This window comes from Pithys albifrons, chromosome 1, assembly GCF_047495875.1.
Source record: "Pithys albifrons albifrons isolate INPA30051 chromosome 1, PitAlb_v1, whole genome shotgun sequence".
NCBI classification, from domain to species: domain Eukaryota; kingdom Metazoa; phylum Chordata; class Aves; order Passeriformes; family Thamnophilidae; genus Pithys; species Pithys albifrons.
Genome location: NC_092458.1, coordinates 87,500,399 through 87,519,109, shown reverse-complemented (window position 1 = coordinate 87,519,109; position 18,711 = coordinate 87,500,399). Strand labels below are relative to the sequence as shown.

The following is an 18,711-nucleotide window of genomic DNA, read 5'->3' as shown; positions in this document are numbered from 1 at the left end:
GTGTACTAAATCACAGCTTTTAAAAAAACTGGAACAACTCTTCTCTTTTCAAAGACCTCTTACTTATTTCACTCTAAGAAAGAGCTACACAAACCACACAGTTCTCTGCTATGACATTTTTGTCCTGTCTGATGTCTCAGTTTGTTTCTTGGTGATCCCTTGTCCTTAGGCACCCATCAATCTTAACCCAATCTTCATCTGTCACAAGGACATCTAAAATCATTGCCTTACTTGGGCATGCCATCATTTGTAAATTGATGAGAAACTCTCCCTGGCACAGCATATTCTTTGGTATCCCAGCCAAAGTTTCCCACGACAACATAATTTTCCTTTTCACACGAAGCAGAGACATCAACATGCTTTTTGGAGGGATTCAGAATTATACAAAAGCCCCTTCGATGCCTTGATGAAACAGTGTGTTGGAGCATGTTGTTTGGCTATCAGCTCTAGAGTGCATGTGATTTTTAACACATCTTGTAAACTCAATTCACAACTGCTCTTGCCTATTCCCCCTTTACCCAACAGGTCAGACTGAGCTAGCAGTTATACTATGTGACTGTGAACATTAAAAATACCAGTTAACTATATTTCTTCCTGCCCTGAGAATTCCTATTTCCTCCTGTCCTTTGCCCATATGCAGTCTGCTGTTGGAGCAGAAAATGCTGCCTCTTCACATCTGTGGTGATATTGGTCCAGCTTGATCATGAAACCTTTTGATGGCCACTTGAGCTCCTTTTCCAGTGTAGCTTTAGTACCCAGCTTACAGCTGCCCTCCAAGCTGTGACATTTATATTCTCCCCACCAGAGGACCTACAGTATCCTCTCCTTGCTGTCTCAAAGGAAAATCAAAATATTTAGAAAATTCTCATGTAAAACACTTCTCACATTCTCATACATCCATTGGAAGATTAGGTGATGACTGAGCTTTCCTAAAGCTGCCTGTAGCCCTTCCCGTTTCCCATGTTGTCTTACTATCCCCTCCCAGCATTAATCACAATGTGTATGGGCTTGCCAGATGTTTTCAGGAGCCTGTCCACGCATCATCCAGGTGGATTTCCAATGAGACAGCACTCCACTGTGTTCTGCATTAATTCTGACCTCTCCTCTTGAAAGATTTCTTACCTGTAGCCAGAGTATTTCACATACTTGATCATCATGTTCAAGTTCTGGGACTCTGTGCCGTGGGTACCTAAGACACCAACAACCATAAACGTATAAAGAGTATGACCAAAGGTACAAGGCTTAGGAAAGTCCATCTTCCAGCTCAAATCTAGAAATAAGAACAACTTTCTCTGCAGCTTTGACTCCTCCTAACTCCTGGCTAAGAAACAAGATGAACAGGTTATCAGGGAATCAAAAGTTGTTCCAGTGAAGGCTGTCAGCATCGCATTTAGATCCATCTAAGGAATCCTGATGTGAGGAAAATCTCACTCACACAAAGGCAAGTTGTGCAGGACAAGTGACAAAGCGCCTTCAGCAGAAATGTGCTGGGTGGAAAATACAGGACCTTAACTGACTTAACAGACAAATCACACTCTTTCAGTGACACGATCTAAAATAGATTGGATCCAGGACTGACTGAAGGGATGGTGCAGGGCTCACTTAACACAGGGAAGATCTGGGCTATCTGGTGGTTAGGTTGGCTGAACCATCTCTAAAGCCAGTAAGAACCATTGCAGAGTCCTATGACTCTGGTGCAAGGAAAGCCATGCTCCCCACCCTCTCTGTGGGAAATTCTGCTAGTACTCATCAAGAAGCTGAGTGACCCTGGTCAGAAGCCCAGAATGGGTAAGACTGGAAGGGACCAAAGTGGCTCATCTGGTCCAATGTCTACTCAGGCAGGGTTATCCTGGAGTACATGACACAGGATTGCACCCAGATGGTTCCTGAATATCTCCAGTGAGGAAAACTCTACAACCTCTCTGGGCAACCTGTTCCAGTAGTCGGTCACCTCCACTGTAAAGAAGTTCTTCCTTTGTTCACGTGGAACTTCCTGTGTTCCAGTTTCTGCCCACTGCCTCTTGTCCTATTCCTTGGCAAGAGCCTGGATTCATCCTCTTGACACCCTCCCTTTAGATACTTATATACATGGATGAGCTGCCCTCTCAGCCATCTCTTCTTCAAGCTAAACAGGCTGAGCTCCCTCAGCCTTTCCCTTCTGAGGTGCTTCCTCACCTACTGATCTTTTTTGCCCTCTGCTGGATCTGCTCCAGGAGTTCCATGTCTCTCTGAGCCTTGAATCGGACACAGCACTCCAGATGTGGCCTCATTTGGGACTCAGGAGAGGGGCAGGATCATCTCCCTCGACCTGCTGGCAAAGCTGTTCCTAATGCACCCCAGGATACCATTGGCCTGCTTGGGCACACAGGGGCACATTGCTGGGTTAATGACAACTTGTAGTCCACTGGGACTTCCAGGTCCTTTGCAGAGCTGCTTTCGAGCAGGTTGGCCCCCAGCTTGTGCTGGTGCCTGGAGTTACTTGTCCCCAGGTGCAGGACCCTGCATTTGCCTTTGTTGAATTTCAGACAGTTCTCTGCCCATCCCTTGAACCTGTCAAGGTCCTTCTGAAGGGCTGCACAGCCCTTTGGGGTATCAGCCACTCCTCCAGCTTTGTGTCATCAGGTTACTTGATGAGGAGACTCTATCCCTTCATCCAAGTAACTGATGAATAGGTTAAACAATACTGGGTCCAGTACTGAATCCTGGGGAACACTACCAGTGACAGGCCTCCAACTAGATCCTGTGACACTAATTATGACCCTCTGGGATCTATCACTCAGCCAGTTCTCAATCCACCTCACTGTCCACTCATCCAGTCCACACTTCCTGAATTTCCCTATGAGGATGTTGTGAGAGACAACGTCAAAAACCTTGCTTAAGTCCAGACAGAGAATATCCACTGCTCTCCCCTCATCCATCCAGGTAGCTGTCTCATTGTTGAAAGCAGTCAGGCTGGTCAAGCATGATTTGCCTTTAGTGAATTCATGCCGACTCTTCTGCTCACCTTCTTGTCTTCCATGTCCTTAAAAATAACCTCCAGAATGAAGTGCTCCATCAACTTTCCAGGAATTGAGGTGAGGCTAACTGGCTGGTAGTTCCCTGGGTCCTCCTTGCCCTCTTTCAAAACCAGGGAGACCTTGGCCAGATTTAGTTCCAGATGGGCCTTGGCCTTCTCATCTCATTGCTATACACTCTGATAACATCCCTGTATTTGTTCCAAGTAGCCTTTTCCTGGTTCCACTACCTTCATATCTCCTGCTTGTGCTTGAGTACTGACAGTTCTCTTGCCCCCATTGCTTGATTTATTGCTCATGGAGATGCACCATTCTTGAGCCTGGAGGAAGTGGTGCTTCGAATACTGACCAGCTCTCTTGGAATCCTCTTCCCTGCAGGGCCCCTTCCCATGGGATTCTTCCAAGGAGGTCTCTGAACAGGCTAAAGTGAGCTCAAAGCCACCTTGAAGACTGAATGTCTGAAGACGATGTCTCACCTTTCAGATGAGTCCTAGGGAACATCACTAGAGAAGGGGTGGGGAGGTGACTCTACCTGCCACAGGATCAGAAATGCATTCAGCAGGGAGCCAGGGCTCACTTCTGGAGCATGCCTGGCACTGCCTGGTGAAGCCCTTTGCCAAGAGGCTGATTGATCTCAGCATCAGGAGCAGAGTAGGGCAGCCACAGCAGAGAACTGTGTCTCCCATCCCAGCTCAAAGGCTGATCATCTCCCTCAGTGCCTCATGGAGGCAGGATGCTCAAAAGTAGGTGTGTCCCGGCCCAGGGACAGCTCTTGCCTCAAAGGAGTTTTGTGCCACTCCTGCAGCTGATCCAAAAGTTGTGCCTATCCTCACCGAGGTGACAACAGTCCACATGTTGGGGAGGGAGAAGCAAGAGTAATCACTAACATATTTCCAGACTGCCCAGGTAAGTCTCCACTAACATGGACTTGAGGGAGGGGAAGCTGATGAACCAGCCTGCCTAAATATTCAATAGGAGGACATCATTGCTAATCCAGAGCCATGATCCTAAAATGATGGTCTTGGACCAATGTTCATGGAGGTCACCAGTCAGCTGCCACACCCCCAGGTTGAATGCTGACAGAGGGACTGCCCAGATGCACGCTGCCACAGAATCCCATTCTGTCCCTGTCTGGACTATACTTGGGCATTAAACATTCACATTAATGCATGGACACCAAGTGAGACAGGACTTGATATTGCTTCCTGAGCAGCCACTGCTGAGAGGTGTCCTGGAAAAGGGATTGAAGAAGCAAGACAGCACTGAGTAGTTCCTAGACATCACTGGTGGGGAAACAGAGCCTCTTGCTGGTGATACAATTCACAGAACAGCATCTTGCACACATGGGTGGCAGAGGTCTCAGTTTCATTGCAAATGGAGTTCTGGAAATCAGTGTGGGACTGCAGACCTCACATGTCCTCTGGTACACAGGAATCTAGCAGCACCTGCTCCTTCTCTGGGCAGTGTCTGACTGCTCATGGCAGAGATGTCAGTCCTGTGCTTCATGCTTGGAATCTCTCAGGGTATGTACTCTACAGTCTTGTGGGTTCCTTAAGCAGTACCGAGGCAAAGGTATGCACATCCTGGATTATGCACAGGGAAGCCAGATGTTGCCAGCCACTCACAGAGCTCTCCACAGCAGAGAAAGAGCAGAAAATGCTGCAAAGACATGTATAGGAAAGGGGATTTGCATGAACCAGAAGAGCCTCCAGGCAAAACTAAAAGTGATCTCTGATCTACTGCGTGTGAGGCATTATCCCTTGAAAGTAAAAGACTGAAATATTAAAGTATTTCTTATGGCTTTAGCTCTTTTAGGAAGAAAAATGAAAAGGGAGAAGAATTGGAAACAGTTGGACAAGGCAGCATGGAGGTGAGTGCCATGGCAGGCACTAAGGTACATGCCTCCCATCCACCCACATAGCCACAGGCAGTCAGGGGGAACACACTTTTGCTGGTTCCCAGCACCCTGCTGCTCCTGTGAAATGCTCTGCTGCCAGAAGTGAAGATGGCACTCAGAGTCAGAGCCCAGCCACAGTAGAGCATTGGCTGCAGAACTGGCATCTCCCAGCAGTGCCCCAGCTCCACCCTGGCCTGCAGGTTTCCTTGCTGCTGACTTCTGCCATTTGCAGGGACTCACCTCCCTGCTGGCTCTAACCAGCCAGGTCAGCCCACACTGAAACGCCTATACATGCCTTAACACATCTTACAGGCCTGGGCAGAGGACCTGACCCTGCCCAAACGCCGACACTCTGTGCTGGGGTGCACAGATGTCACGGCATTCCCGGCTCAAGCACGTGGCAGTGTTGGCCACCCAAGACAAACCTACAGAGAGAAACTCTTGCATCCCTCAGCCCCCATTTTGTCTAACTTACCTAATCTTAGAGATGATCCAAAAAACTCTACTGCCATGTACTTTCTCTTTCCTTCAGGATCTTTAGTGAGAAGCACTTTTTCTGTAGAGCTTCACCTGCCTTGGCTGTGCAGCCTGAGTCCACTGCTGAGTGGATCACACTGCCTCTCCAGATCACACTGCCTCTCAGCAGGCTGCTCATCCCCTCCTGACACCCTGCCAGGCCCCAGCTTCCTGTCAACAGAGAAGCACATGCCACAGGCCAGCCAGGCAAACGCTACAAGAGATGGTGCGACAGGGGATCCGCCATTGCAGTTACCCTGAGGTTGGATGAGGGACTGAGGGCAGGCGAAAAAGTGCTCTAGGATGCCCTGGTGTGGCAGAGAAGACCAGGCAGTGGGAGAGGAAGGTCCACAGTCACAAGCAAGATCAGCTGCGTTTCCAGTCCCTCAGACTCAGCATCGATGATACTCCAGGTTAAGAACAAGGCAGCCCACACCACACTGATGCTACACACAGTCTGTTGAGGTCCAGTGGCTCTCAGAACGGGGATCTCACCACTGTCGCATCTGCCAGTCCCACCTGGCATGCCCAAGGGACAGGACTGTCCCATGGGGGAACCCACTGATGTGGGCTTGGGGGTCTGGTAGAGGACACCCCCTGCCTCAAGCCACGCATTGCCCATGACACCACAGGGAGAGCCCACACCTGGCGAAGCTGTAGAAAAGGAAATTGTCCCATTTAATGACCTCACCCCCGTAACACAGACGTGAGCGCGTCGCCGACGGGCGGCAAAGCAAAGTGCACAGTGAGCAGGACTCAGCCCCCAGCCCGGAGGAGGAGTGGGAGGGCTCAGGATGCCTGGTGTGGCAGGGGACCAGCCAGGCACCTGGCCAGCAGCAAGGACAGAGGGAGCCCTGGGCTCGGTCCAGTTGGCACCAGTGTCAGGTCCAGTTTGCAGGGAGGTACGGCTCTCATTCAGCTCCATGTAGCGCAGGGAGGGCAGGGGGCAGGTCAAGTGTACCAGGACGGAGGCCAGAGGAGGTGGGTCTGGGGGAGGCCTGGAAACAGGTCCTGGAGAACACCACTATGGCAGGTTTGGAGCCTCCCTGCCCGAAACACAGTTTAACCAAAGCAGAAAAAGGGAATAGAGAAGGGGCTGAAGGCAGAGCAGCCCGGGCAAGGGCCCTCAGGTCTATCTAGCTATTCCCATTTGCAAGATTTCCGGTGAGGGGCATGTGTGGGGTCTGCCAAGCACCCCAAAACAGGAGTGAGCCTGGGTGACAGACGTTTACCAGTGGTTCCACGTCCCTGACAGTCTCTCTCAGGCGTGACTCAGGCACCCCCGTGCCAGGAAGGGGGTCCAAGGGAGCAGGGCCTCCCCTCATTATCTGATGGAAGCATCGCTGGGTGGATCACGGTCAGATTCCTCACTCTCCTCATTCGGGGCCGACTCACTGGTGGAGGTTGGGGTGAAGGCAGGCGACTTTCTGCAGACAAGAGTAAAGGGCAGCAGTCATAGCATTGCACAGGGGGAGAAAGGACCTAGTTCACTGTGGGCAAGGGGCACCAGAGCAAGGAGGAGAGAAGCTGAGGTGCCCTTTTCACTCCCCTGGGGGAAATGTGAGTCGGTGGGAATCCCTGGGGGCTGTGGAGGGTGTTCCAAAGGACACCAACTGACAAGTCAAGAACACGAAGCAGAGCTGGGGGAGATACTGGAGGGGCCTGTCCAGAGCAGGACCCTAACATGGCACGTAAGGCTAGGGGTATGTGAAAGTCCACCACAAAGGTCTCCAGCCTGGACCCATTGGCCTTTGGGGACTTATACAACATTCCTGCCAATGGCAGCACCTCTCTCCATCAGGGGTATCTGGCTTCACCTGTCAAAACTGACTCCTGTGTGCTGCCCACCTTCTGCAGAGGCAGCACCATGGCCTGTGTGGAAGGCGGTCACCAGGAGTCCAACGGCCTCTGGAAACTGCCCTCTCTCCATGTCACATCAGGACAAGGCAGGAGTACTGCCCTGTCCTTCAGCTCCCACTCACCACTGCCCTGGTTTAAGACCTTGTCCAGAGCATGGGTATCCCATCCCTTCTGCTAAGTTCACCTGTCCCCAGACTGGGTGATGAGCCGACGGCAAGTCTCCATCTGCACGTCCAAGCCTCGCTTCATGCTGCACATTTCCATGTACTCGTGAAGGTGTCGGTTCATGTCATTCTTGGCTGTGGCCAGTTCCAGCTACAGGGAAATGGTGCAGAGATGAGCCCAGGGCACAGTGCAGTGCAGGGCATTGGGCACAGCCAGACCAGGGGCTGCCCCTCTAACAACAACCTGCTCCAGTATTGTGTCTCCCTTCCCCAGGGATCCCCTCTCCCATTTCACACCCTCCTGTGCCATACCCTTCCCAATTCCTCCTTCACCCACCTCTATTTGGTCGATGGTTTCCTGGTACTCCTTCTCACGGCTCTTGAACAGTGACTCTGTGTCCTTGATCACCTTCTCCAGGCTGTCATCTTGCTGCTGAGAAGAGCAGACGGCATTTTTAGAGGCAGGGAGGCACCCAGCATGAGGAACCAAAGGCAAGAGAGAAAGAAATCAGAGAAAGAACTGGCAACACTAGGAAAAGAGGAAGAAACATACAGTGTAGTAAAAATAATGCATGAGTCAGTCCTGCCATCATAGAGTTGACAGACATAGGATTTGCCACACTGGGCAGTAAGCACATCAAACCAGAACAAGCCCAGTAATGCACAGAAGCTCTGGAGAGCACAGACTCTTCCAAAGCATTAAACATCCCCAGGAGACTGCTGGAGGCCAAAGGCGTGGGATGATAAGGGTTTTGGCCAGACACTGAGGCCTCTGTTTGGGGAGTTTTGCTGCACAGTGGGCAGGTGAGCCAGAGAACATGAGCAAGAGATCACCAGAGACCAGCCCAGTCAGAGGAAGTCTTCTCTTCTGGGAGAACTGTGGCACTCCCCTATGTGTGGACCATGCCCTTAGCACATCCTTCAGGCTACAGGTCCCTGGTGTGTCTCTAACAAGGAGACCTCAACAAGGATGCAGCAAAGTATTCATTTAGAAAGGGTGGAAAAGCATCTGTACAGGCCTGCAAAGGCATAGACGAGCTGAAGTCTGGTCTTTGAGGGAGCATCTTCCCAGGCTCAGGCAGGACTGGGTGTCCCAACCCAAGGCTGGATCCCCCCAAGGGGACCTGATACCACTGTTACCTCCCCCTGCACCTCTGCAGCTGCAATGGCGTATCCGGAGAAGTCCTCCCAGAGGAGCAATGTTTCTTCTGTCTCCTCCCACGTGAGGCTGTCACAGTCATCCTCAAAGTCATACTCCCTCCTGAGAGCAAGGAAACAGCACATCAGAACCCAGCAGGAAAGCCATGGCAAGCAGGGGCTGCGCCGGTGCCGAAAGCCTTGCTCCTGCTCACGGGCAGGGCTGTAGCTCTGGGAAGTCTGGCCAGGGTGAACTCAAGTGTGCCCAAACACAACAGCTGATGGGCAAGGGGCTGGCTATATGGTCAGGAGCTCTGGAAAAATTCAGGCAGGGACTCCCAAAAGGTGACAAGGGGAGTAGGAGAAGGGGAGCTTGACCAGCTTCCATCCACAGCACAGGTGGGCTCAGTCCCATCGTGCCACAGAGAACAGGGTGTACATCTTCTGCATCTTGCCCTCACCTGGGAAGGGGAGCTGCAGACCACCCCTGCCCTCCCCATCCCGGGCACCAGCAGGGAGCCTGGCACTGGAGCCTGGCACGACACCGTCGGCAGAGGTGCGCAGCAGCCGCACTCACAGCTGGTTCAGCATCCTCTGCATTTCCTCGTTGATACTCATGGCCGTGGTCTCATCCTCCTCTTCCTCTTCAGGTTTTCGGGAGGCATCACTCTCTGACAGTGAGGTGTCTTCGTCGCTGACCTGCTTGCGCTCCCGCTTCCGCCCCACCGAGGCTGGGACCTTAACGGGAGACAAGTGCAGAGACTACAGAAACAAAGCCGGGTCCGAGGTCAGGAGCAGGGAGTTGGCAGGAGATGGAGGGGAAAGGAATGGTGGAGGGACAGAAAGGCAGGGAAAGACAGAAAGACAGAGAGAAAGGAAGGAAGGAAGGAAGAAAAGAGAGAGAGAGAGAGATATGGGCTCATTATGATCAAGTTAAAGATGGATGCAATGGATAAAACATGGTTTTAGCATTTTTTAAAATTAAAACTAAGCAACTAAAGATGGAATCTATGAATCTGATGAGAAAAAAACAATATAGTTTTACTGCAGAAAAACGCAAATCACCCACCACCCCAGTCCAGAGACAGAGAAACACAGTGACAGAAACAGGAAAAAAGACAGAGTCTGAAAAAGGTGAAATATGTCAATATATACAGTCCGACCTTATTTATAGTAAGCTTAAAATTTGTAAAATTTCCCAACCGCATGAAACTAACCAGTTGCTTCTGTAGGGACAAAGAGCGAGACAGAAAGGCAGCAACATCCAGAAAGAGAAAAGAGACAGAGACAGAGAAGAAAGACAGAGAGAAGATGACGGAGAGGGGAAGGGGAAGGAGAGAGATGGAGTTAGAGACAGACGCTCGAGCAATTTGTCTCCCTCCTGCAGCTGTTCCCCTACCACTGTGGGGTCCCCAGGCCCAACACAACATGTCAGCAAGAGGCTGAGGGGACTCTTGATGCCCAAAGCAACACCTGGAGCTTTCCACCTCTTTTCTGTGCCCTTTTGCCTGGTTCTCCCGAGAGAGACAGAAAGCAGGGGACTGCGAGAAGCGAGGGTGAGGGTGACCAAGTGTCTCCCCTAGCACTGGGCTGGTGTTGTCTCTTCTACCTCCTTTGGGAACTCTCCTCCCCAGACCTGGCAGCTGAGCCTGGAGCAGCAGCAGGCGCTTCTCACCTGAAACATCTTGATCATGTCCTCGCAGTTCCGCTGCTGTGCCACATCGCACAGCTTGGCAGTGATGTCGATGCGCCGGCAGATGTCCATGTCCACCTTCATGGCCTTCTCCTGGATCTTTGTGTCCAGCTCTGTGATGTTCTGAACCCACGGCACCACACAAAGGAGACAAAGGAGAAATATTAGGCAAGGCAAATGGCAATCAGTAGCCCCACTTTCCCCTTCGTGCAGGACTGCATCTGCATCCTGACTTCTCCCACTGCACCCTGGACCAACCCTGCCAAGCCACCTCTATGCTGAATGTCCCCCACCAAGGAACTGCTTTTCTAACACAGTCCTACTGCTTGGGTAGAACAAGCTGTGCAGTTGGAAAGGGGTTAGGGACTCACATTGCTCATCAGTCCCTTGAAGACAACAAGCTCTGCCTTGAGCTGCTCCACCTTCATGGCCAGCTCCTCCTGGCAAGCTTCAGCCTCCTGGGCTTCCTGTCCCAGGCAGGGGGAGACATGCAAATCAGCATCAGTGTGGGGCAGCTGGGGTGCAGGGGAAGAGGGGGACAGGGATGCTCACCTCCTGCAGCTCAGTCACTCGGTCCTGAAGCTGGACACGCACCGTATACTCCTCTTCCCATCTAGGGAGACAAACATGCTGGTCAGATCCCATGGGCCTCGCCTCTCTGGCTGCCAAAGAGAGGACGGAGCGGCAGCTGCTCACCCCAGAGCTATCCAAGAGGGGTGGATGACTGCACTGGGGTGGGAAGGAGAACATGCCCAGGAATGCACAGCCTCTTGTTTTTGGGCAATGGCAGCTGCTGAGCCCATCAGCCCCCCTTCTGGCCACAAACCCTGCCCCACCACAGCTGCCCACCCTGTGATGCAGGGCGCTGGGGACACCAACCGCAGGCTCGGCATGGCAGCTGCACTGCACTCCCTTCCACACGGGGGCTGGCCACAGGCTGACACAGCCCACTGGCCCCTCCATCCACCCACAAGCCTCTCAGCCCTGGGTCACATTAGGTTCAGCTCCAACATTCATCAATGGGTTTGCAGATATTGCAGAGTTGCCCCCACATGCATCATTTTTGTGACCACATTTGTGTGTCTGCAATGTTGCATTTCAGGCTGTCCAGAAGAATGAAACCCAATCCTGACACCAAATGACCTCACAGTGTGAGTGACCACAACCTGCATCAACATGAAGAGCTACTCTTTTGCCTCTGCCAATGCAGAGGGCTGCCCTATGCCCTGCCCAGCAGGGGCATAAGCCTCCTTGGCTCTACTGTTGCATAACAGGTTGGATTAAAGAACGTTGTTTCATCCTAGTAGGAAGTAGGATAGACTGTCCCAGTTAATGCCAGGCTGGCTGGTGGGTACCGTATTAGGCCCTGCAGCTTTGCAAAAGGCTGAGCTGAAAGGCACCCATAAAGATACATCCCCTAGCAATTATTTTATTGTATTTCACCGCATGAGATCATCCTCTCAGGTCATGCTGCAGTGTTGGCCCAGTCCACAGTCTGTTGGGAGGCCATCAAGCTGTACTGCTCTTTGCTAAATGACTATCTCATAGGGCAGGTGGGTTGGCATGCACTGCAGTGTGGTGAGGGGCAGGGCTGCCACGTTCTTACCCGGCTCCTGGCTCTTCTGGGAGAGCCAGATTTTTCCAAGAAAGCAAGATTACGCTGGGAAAGCAATCAGAGCCAGGCCCTTTCTGGTGCTGTGACCTCTGGTTTCTATTTAATGCTTGCAAGCACCAACACAGACACTATGACTGTGCACAAGGATGTAAAAAATCTCTCTTCTCACTTACTCACACCAAGTTTGAACAATAAATCCTAAGTTCTAGGAGATCAGAAAGCATATGAAAAGCCCTCACACTTGTTATCTCAGGGTATCTGGACAATCTGACAACATGGGAGAACCCTGGCTTATGAATTTCTAAGCTCTTAAGCTACCAATGCTGCTCCTTACTCAAACAAGGACAAAGTGTGCACTCCTCGTGTTGGTGTTGGATCCATACCACGGCTCCAGAAGGGGAATCAAAGGGGGTTCCCATCCCTTTGGGGCACAGAGAGATGAAGGGAAAAGAAAGGAGAAAGTTAAAAGGTAGAATTGCCCTTATATGGGAGCTGCTCAAACAAGCCCTCCCTCCCCAAGGACAAAAATGCCTTCCACCACAAGAAAAAATTTGCAGCATCTTTCTCTGTGAGGCACTTCCTCTTTTTGGTCCCCGCCTCCCTCCAAATCTCTATATATCCCAGACTCACTGGGGAAGTAAAGCACAGCTGCAGATCATGGTAAGAGTTCATTTCATACCAATGCCATGGAAGAAGAGTGCAGCCCAGATAAACACCAATTTAAAGGCAGAAGGAGACAGCGATTCACCCCACATGAGACCAATCTGTGCACCCATCCATTATGAACCTCTCTCCCTCTCATCTTCTGCCTGGCTCCTTCCCTGCTCCCTCCTGCAATGCACCACTCCTAATAATAACCTGCCTGCAGCACTGCACCCGCAGCCCAGCACTGTGCCAGGTCGCTGCCAGCTGGAAGCAAGGCTGCCCCACACAACCCCACGGCCACCAGCGCATGCCAAGGGGAGATGTGGGTCCTTCCTGCACTGCAGCAAAGCAACAACCTGCCCAAAGACAGAAACAGAGCAGAAGGCTGAGGGTGAGGGCAGGAGGGTCCCAGCAGCAGGCAGACTCAGGCAGGGACATGAAAAGATGCAGTGCTGTCCCTACAGCACCCTCCATCTCCACCAGGTGTGTCCCCCCAACAAGTTCACTTCACAATATAAACAACTCTCCCATCTTTAAAAATCTTGTTCACTACAAGAGGCACTGGGGTGCCTCACCCTAAGCATGGTTAGTGCACACCAGTGCTTTGGGCTGCTCAGGGCTTGAAGCTGCACATACCCCCTCTTGCCATGTCTGACCTAGGTTTGAGCTTCACCTTGAGGGTCTGCAGCCTGGTACACCTCCTTGGAGGACAACTGAAACAAAAGACATTCCTGAGGCCTTTTAATAAACAAGGGGGCTTATAATAATGATGGAGAGAGGCTTTTTCCCAGGGTCTGCAGTTACAGGACAAGGTGCAATGGTTTTAAATGGAAAAAAGGTAGGTTTAGACTGGACAAAAGGATTAATTTTTTTATGATGGTGGTGAGACAGTGGAGCAGGTTGCCCAGAGAAGCTGTGGATGCCTCATCACCGGAAATGTTCAAGGTCAGAGCTTTGAGCAACCTGATCTAGTGAAACCCCATGGCAGGGGGGTTGGACTAGGTAATCCTTAAAGGTCCTTTCCAACCCGAACTATTCAGTGACTTTAACACACCGTGTCATAACACTACTCACCCCACACCTCCAGTGTGTCTCCGCAACATCCAAGATAAAACCACTTGTAAACACAGAGGAAGGAGACAACACAAACCTGATGAGACTCCCAGATTCCCAGTGCTTAGCAGGTCTGTATGACATTCACAGGCAACCTTTGCCCCTCTCCAGGCCACCCAGCCTCAGTCTGCTCCTCCCAAGTGCAGCCCCTGCGAGGTTCTCTCCTGCTGCTGCATCTACTCTCATCCCTCTCCATAGCCCTCACATCTCCTCCTAGATCCCTGGCTTGAATTTCAGGCCCTGTGTATCCAGAGAGAAGCTCCTGCTGCACTGCTCCAAGTACTGTGGGGTGTGCAGCGCCAATGCTGCCCTGAAAAAAGCACAAGCTCAAGCACCCAAGCCATGGATCAGAGGACCAAGAAGTCCTGTGTTAATACAGTCTCTTCCATCTGCTCCCAGGCAGGTGGCAAAGGCATGACACCAGCTGCACTGACCCCAGGCAGATCACAGCCCACCATGGCAGGGAAGTCTCAGCTCCCTGGGGATGTTGGTGTCAGTCCTCAGCATGGAGAAGGGTGTGGAAATGGGATCCTCCTGCCCCATTCCCCTGTTTGGGACCTGGCTGTACCCATCAGAAAGTTTCCGGTGCTGGATAGGATCTGGGGGTGGGGTCTGCTTTCCCCCAGCTCCTGGTAACACACTCCAAAAATAGATCTTACCAATAACACTGGCTCACAGCAGCTTGTGGTGCCCCTTCTGCTCACCCTCAGCAGTCCCTCTGTCACCCTCTCTGCAGCCTTTCCCAAAGCACACTTTCCAGAGCACGACAAACCCAAAATGCTCTCTATTCTCCCAAAGTTTCAGCAGCACTGATAAACCCAATTTGTTTCTCTCTGGCTGACCCGCTTTGCAGCCCAAACTCTCTGGGCCAAAAAGATGGTTCCAGCTCCCCACTATCTGATCTGAAAATGCAAGGCAAGGAGCACTGCTCACCCCTGGAGAAGGAGCCCAATCCTTGGCTTAAAAATAAAAAGCCTTAGGTACACACAGCAATCAGTGGGAAAGAAAAGATGCCAACTTTTCCTTTCCATGTGCCTTGCTCAGTGCCTTCAGAGCATATGACAGTCAAGTTTGCTCAGCCAAAGCCTTATAAAGCCAAAAGCATAAGGTGTCATCTTGGATCCCCATCCTTGATCTTGGCACTGGAGCCCACGGCTAGTCAGGAGCGCAGCTCCCATGGGTAGCTGTGTGCAGAATCAGTTACTTTTAACTGGTTCTAAAGCACCATAACATGACTTCTGGAAAAAAGAAATCAGTCTCTCAGGCAGTGTCAGTCACTAGTGACGATCTCCCCCGGCCCCATGCCCTGACCCAGCAACGCCAGCCCCTGCCTGATCTCATCCTACGTGCGGATCTGGGAACAGCCTCAGAAACCGGCCTGAAACAAAAGCACAGCCGGCGCAATGGGAGAGCAGCAGCCACCCTGCACGGGAAAGAAGAACCAGCCAACAGATTAGCTTTGCATTCTGCTTCACCCTTCTCCAAGGCTCATGCCAAGCCACAGCTATTTTGGGTCGAGAGGAAAGCCCCTGAGGAGTGGGGTGCTCTAGCACAGCTCTCTGCTACTTGAGAGCACTGGGGAGGGAAAGGGCCTGAGGGAGCCAGCCACCCTGCTGAGGGGCTTCCTGACACCTCTGGACACAGCTCTGCTCTTCCCAGCAGCCTCTTTCAGTCTAAACCCGCTCACTGCTGCATGCCCACCTTCCTCACCTACTTTCTGCCTGCTCCTCCTTCCCTATTGTTTCCAGATCCCCTATCCTTGAAAACGCATCTCCTGGAGTCATGTTATTCCTTCCATGCTTGGAAAGGCATTTCATGACGGGTTGGTAAGATAGAAAAAGGCTCAACGAGCATCCTGAAAGGCTTCACACACAAGAAGGCAAGTGAGGAGACCTAGGCACAGGCAAATGCATTCAGGGGTTCACATTTTTCCTTGCAACCCCATCTCTCGCTGCGTGGAGCCCGCGCTCCTGCAAGTCTGGCAAGGGCTATCTTCCTTCCCTCCCTGCTTCTCCCGCACAGTGCCCACCGGGCAGAGCCCTGCAGCCTCCCGGGCGAGAGCTTCGGTCCCTCGGGGGACTCTGCTGGGGCCCGTCGGGGGAAGCTCCTCGGGCCCCTCGCTCCCGCCGCCCCTTCCCTTCTCACCTGCGTTTGTACTCGTCGCGCTCCCTCTTCACCTTGGCCAGCACGTTGTAAAGGGCTCGGATCTCCGGGGTGATGGTGTCGATCTGCACGCCCACCCCGTCGGGGTGAACCCAGGAGACCCCCGGTCCCTGCACCAGGGTGGTCTCGGGCCCCGGGCCGAGCCGCCGGGCTTGCGAGAAGGACCAGATGGTGCCGGGCATGAAGCGGGAGCCGGCCGAGAAGGCAGAGGGCTGGGCGGGGGCGCCGGGGCGGCAGCCGGGGGAGCCCAGCGCCCGGGCCGGCCCCAGCCCCAGCCCCAGGGTGCGGATGGGACCCACGAAGCCGGTCTGCACCGCCTGGTCCCGGCGCGGGGGGCCGCGGCCCCGGCCGCCCGCCCCCTCCTCCAGCGCCTGCTGCAGCTGCTTCTCCAGCTGCCGGTTGCGCCGCTCCAGCTCGTGGACCTTGGCCAGGAAGCAGCGGAACCGCAGGTTCAGCGTCTTGAGGACGCTGATGTTGGAGCCCAGGTCGTTGCGGAGGGCCATGGCGGCGGGCGGCGCGGGGAAGGGGCCGGCGGGCGGCTCCCCGGGCAGCGGCTCGGCGGGCGGCGGCGGCAGCTCGGGGCCCGCCAGCCCCTGCTGCTCCTGCGGCAGGAGGAAGAGGTTGGGGCCGAAAAGCGGGTTCATGGCGGCAGCGGGACGGGGCGGGGAGCGCCGGGGGTGGGGGGATGCGCCCGGCCGGCCCCGGAGCGGGGGCGCGGCTTCCGCTGCGGCGGGGATGCGGCGGCGGAGAGCGACGAGAGCGCCGAGAGCCGCCCCGGAGAGCCGCCCCCGCTCCCGCCGCCGGCCCGGGCGGAGCGAGCAGAGGAGGGGACACGGCAGAACCTCCCTCTCCTTTTCAGTTCTGGGCCTCTCAGTTCAGAAAAAATACTGAGGTGCTGGAGCGGGTCCAGAGAAGAGTAGCAAGGCTGGTGAAGGAACTGGAGCACAAGTCCTATGGGGAGAGGCTGAGGGAGCTGGGGTTGTTCAGCCTGGAGAAGAGGAGGCTCAGAGGTGACCTCAGCACTGTCTAGAACTACCTGAAGGGAAGTTCTAGCCAGGTGGGGGTTGGTCTCTTCTCCCAGGCACTCAGCAATAGGACAAGGGGGCACGGGCTCAAGCTCTGCCAGGGGAAATTTAAGTTGGAGATAAGAAAAAAGTTATTTACAGAGAAAGTAATCAGGCATTGGAATGGCCTGCCCAGAGAGCTGGTGGACTCCCCATCCCTGGAGGTTTTTAAACTGACATTGGATGTGGTACTGAGTGCCATGATCTGGTAAATGGACTGGAGTTGGACCAACGGTTGGACTTGATAATCTCGGAGGTCTTTTCCAACCCAGTCAATTCTGTGATTCCTCTCCTGGCCCCTGAGCCCTGCGGAAGGAGGGGGCGGCTCGGCCTTCCTGGAAGATTTCAGGGCGTCCCGGCGCGAAGGCATGCGGCTGGGTCCAAGCAGGATCCGGCGGGCACGGTCCCGAGGGAAAGTCCCGCTCCTGCACCATTAAGCTGAAGTCCCTCTGGGAACTAATTCCCTTCATCAGCACAGCAACAGCACAGCGTGCGCCTTGCTCCTTCTTTTTATTTTTTTATTTTTTTTGCATGGACTTTAGTGCTTTCCCTAGTGCTTCCTCCCTTAAAGAGGGCATAACATTCCCTGTGCATCTTTGAAGCCCCCTCTTTATCCTCACTCCAGCCCCACAAGGCAGCTTTGCCCTGCCGTGCCAGCAGCCCGCCTACGGGGAGCTGCCGCTGGACAATGGCGAGCCAGAGGGCAGAGGAGGTGGTGTGGAGGCAGCAACCTCTCAGATATCATGCTTGGCTTGCAACTGGCTTCATTCTTCCTTGCTCACAGGGCAGCCTCCGGTCTTGCTTCGTGCCTCTTATTTCAGCCTCTTTCTGTACAGTCTGTTCCCCCCCAGGTCAATATTACAAAAAGCACTGGCATTGCCCATCACCTCTGATCTGATGGGGAGGAGACTGTGCACAAATTGATAACTACATAAAGGATGTGGACACCTGTGTCCCCTTGCTGTCTGTGTGCTCCTGGCCCATTCCCCCAGGACTTCCACTGCAGACCTGAACTATGTGGACACCTGTGTCCCCTTGCTGTCTGTGTGCTCCTGGCCCATTCCCCCAGGACTTCCACTGCAGACCTGAACTATGTGGACACCTGTGTCCCCTTGCTGTCTGTGTGCTCCTGGCCCATTCCCCCAGGACTTCCACTGTAGACCTGAACTAAGAGTGGCACTTGTGCAAAGTGGCCTCTGAGGTCTCAGCTGAGCCATTGGCAAGGGTTGAGTGAGCAGTGACTTTGAATTAAGGAGATGCCCAGTAGCACACCACATTGAGCTCTGTGGAAGGAGATGGGCATGCTCCAGTAGGATGGTGTACATACTTTGGTATCCAAGCTATGACTCAATCCACACTTCCAAAGACTTCCCAGCCCCACTGAAGATGGCTGGCTTGGTGAGTCTTGACTGAATCTGCTCATTGCACATTCGCTGCTGCCTCTCCTTCAGGGCTACAGGTCTTCTCCATCCCTTCATTACTCTTCTGGAGCAGGCCAAATCAAATTTGTTCCCCTCTCCTGCCTTGCTGTGTCCAGCATCAGTTATGTCTTCTGACCTGCCTGTCTCCCCTGTCCTGCCTGTGCCTCTAGGCTCCCCACAGCAGTCCCCAGTGACATTTATAATACCTCCTATCCCACCAGTAACCCAGCTGCATCCATGCTGGCACACCCATGACTACTGGAAATCGTAACTGGATTTCAGTCCCTCCTAGATGGGATTAGTTTGGGAAATCATCTTTGCTTCTCTATTGACTCCTTTTTAACATTTTTCCACTTCTTACTGTAGCTTTCCCTTGCTCTCCCTCTGACCAGGGAGGCTGAGCTGTGGC

At 53.2% G+C, this 18,711-nt stretch overlaps 1 protein-coding gene across 6 annotated transcripts; it reads right to left on the bottom strand.

Moving 5' to 3' along the window:
• Positions 1-6,077: 6,077 nt before the first annotated feature.
• On the bottom strand, positions 6,078-16,600 carry IFFO1 (intermediate filament family orphan 1). 6 transcript variants are annotated; one of them, XM_071559248.1, is made up of 9 exons: positions 15,800-16,600; positions 10,834-10,894; positions 10,653-10,748; positions 10,264-10,404; positions 9,166-9,350; positions 8,592-8,712; positions 7,789-7,884; positions 7,472-7,602; positions 6,078-6,854 (listed from the first exon to the last, which is right to left on the bottom strand). In XM_071559248.1, the coding sequence occupies exons 1-9, from the start codon at positions 16,459-16,461 to the stop codon at positions 6,752-6,754; spliced, it is 1,596 nt and encodes a 531-aa protein (XP_071415349.1). In that variant the 5' UTR covers positions 16,462-16,600; the 3' UTR covers positions 6,078-6,751. The 6 variants fall into 6 exon arrangements, with proteins under 6 accessions (XP_071415349.1, XP_071415357.1, XP_071415365.1 ...); XM_071559256.1 differs by having other exon boundaries at positions 7,789-7,881; XM_071559264.1 differs by having other exon boundaries at positions 8,604-8,712.
• Between the last annotated feature and the right edge of the window lie 2,111 nt (positions 16,601-18,711).

Coding starts and splice junctions, on each gene's coding strand:
- IFFO1 (XM_071559248.1), bottom strand. CDS start 16,461: ATGAACCCGCTTTTCGGCCCCAACCTCTTCCTCCTGCCGCAGGAGCAG. Junction 10,749..10,833: donor GAGTGACTGAGCTGCAGGAG/GTGAGCATCCCT, acceptor TGCCTGGGACAG/GAAGCCCAGGAGGCTGAAGC. Junction 6,855..7,471: donor ATCACCCAGTCTGGGGACAG/GTGAACTTAGCA, acceptor TCTTGTCTGCAG/AAAGTCGCCTGCCTTCACCC.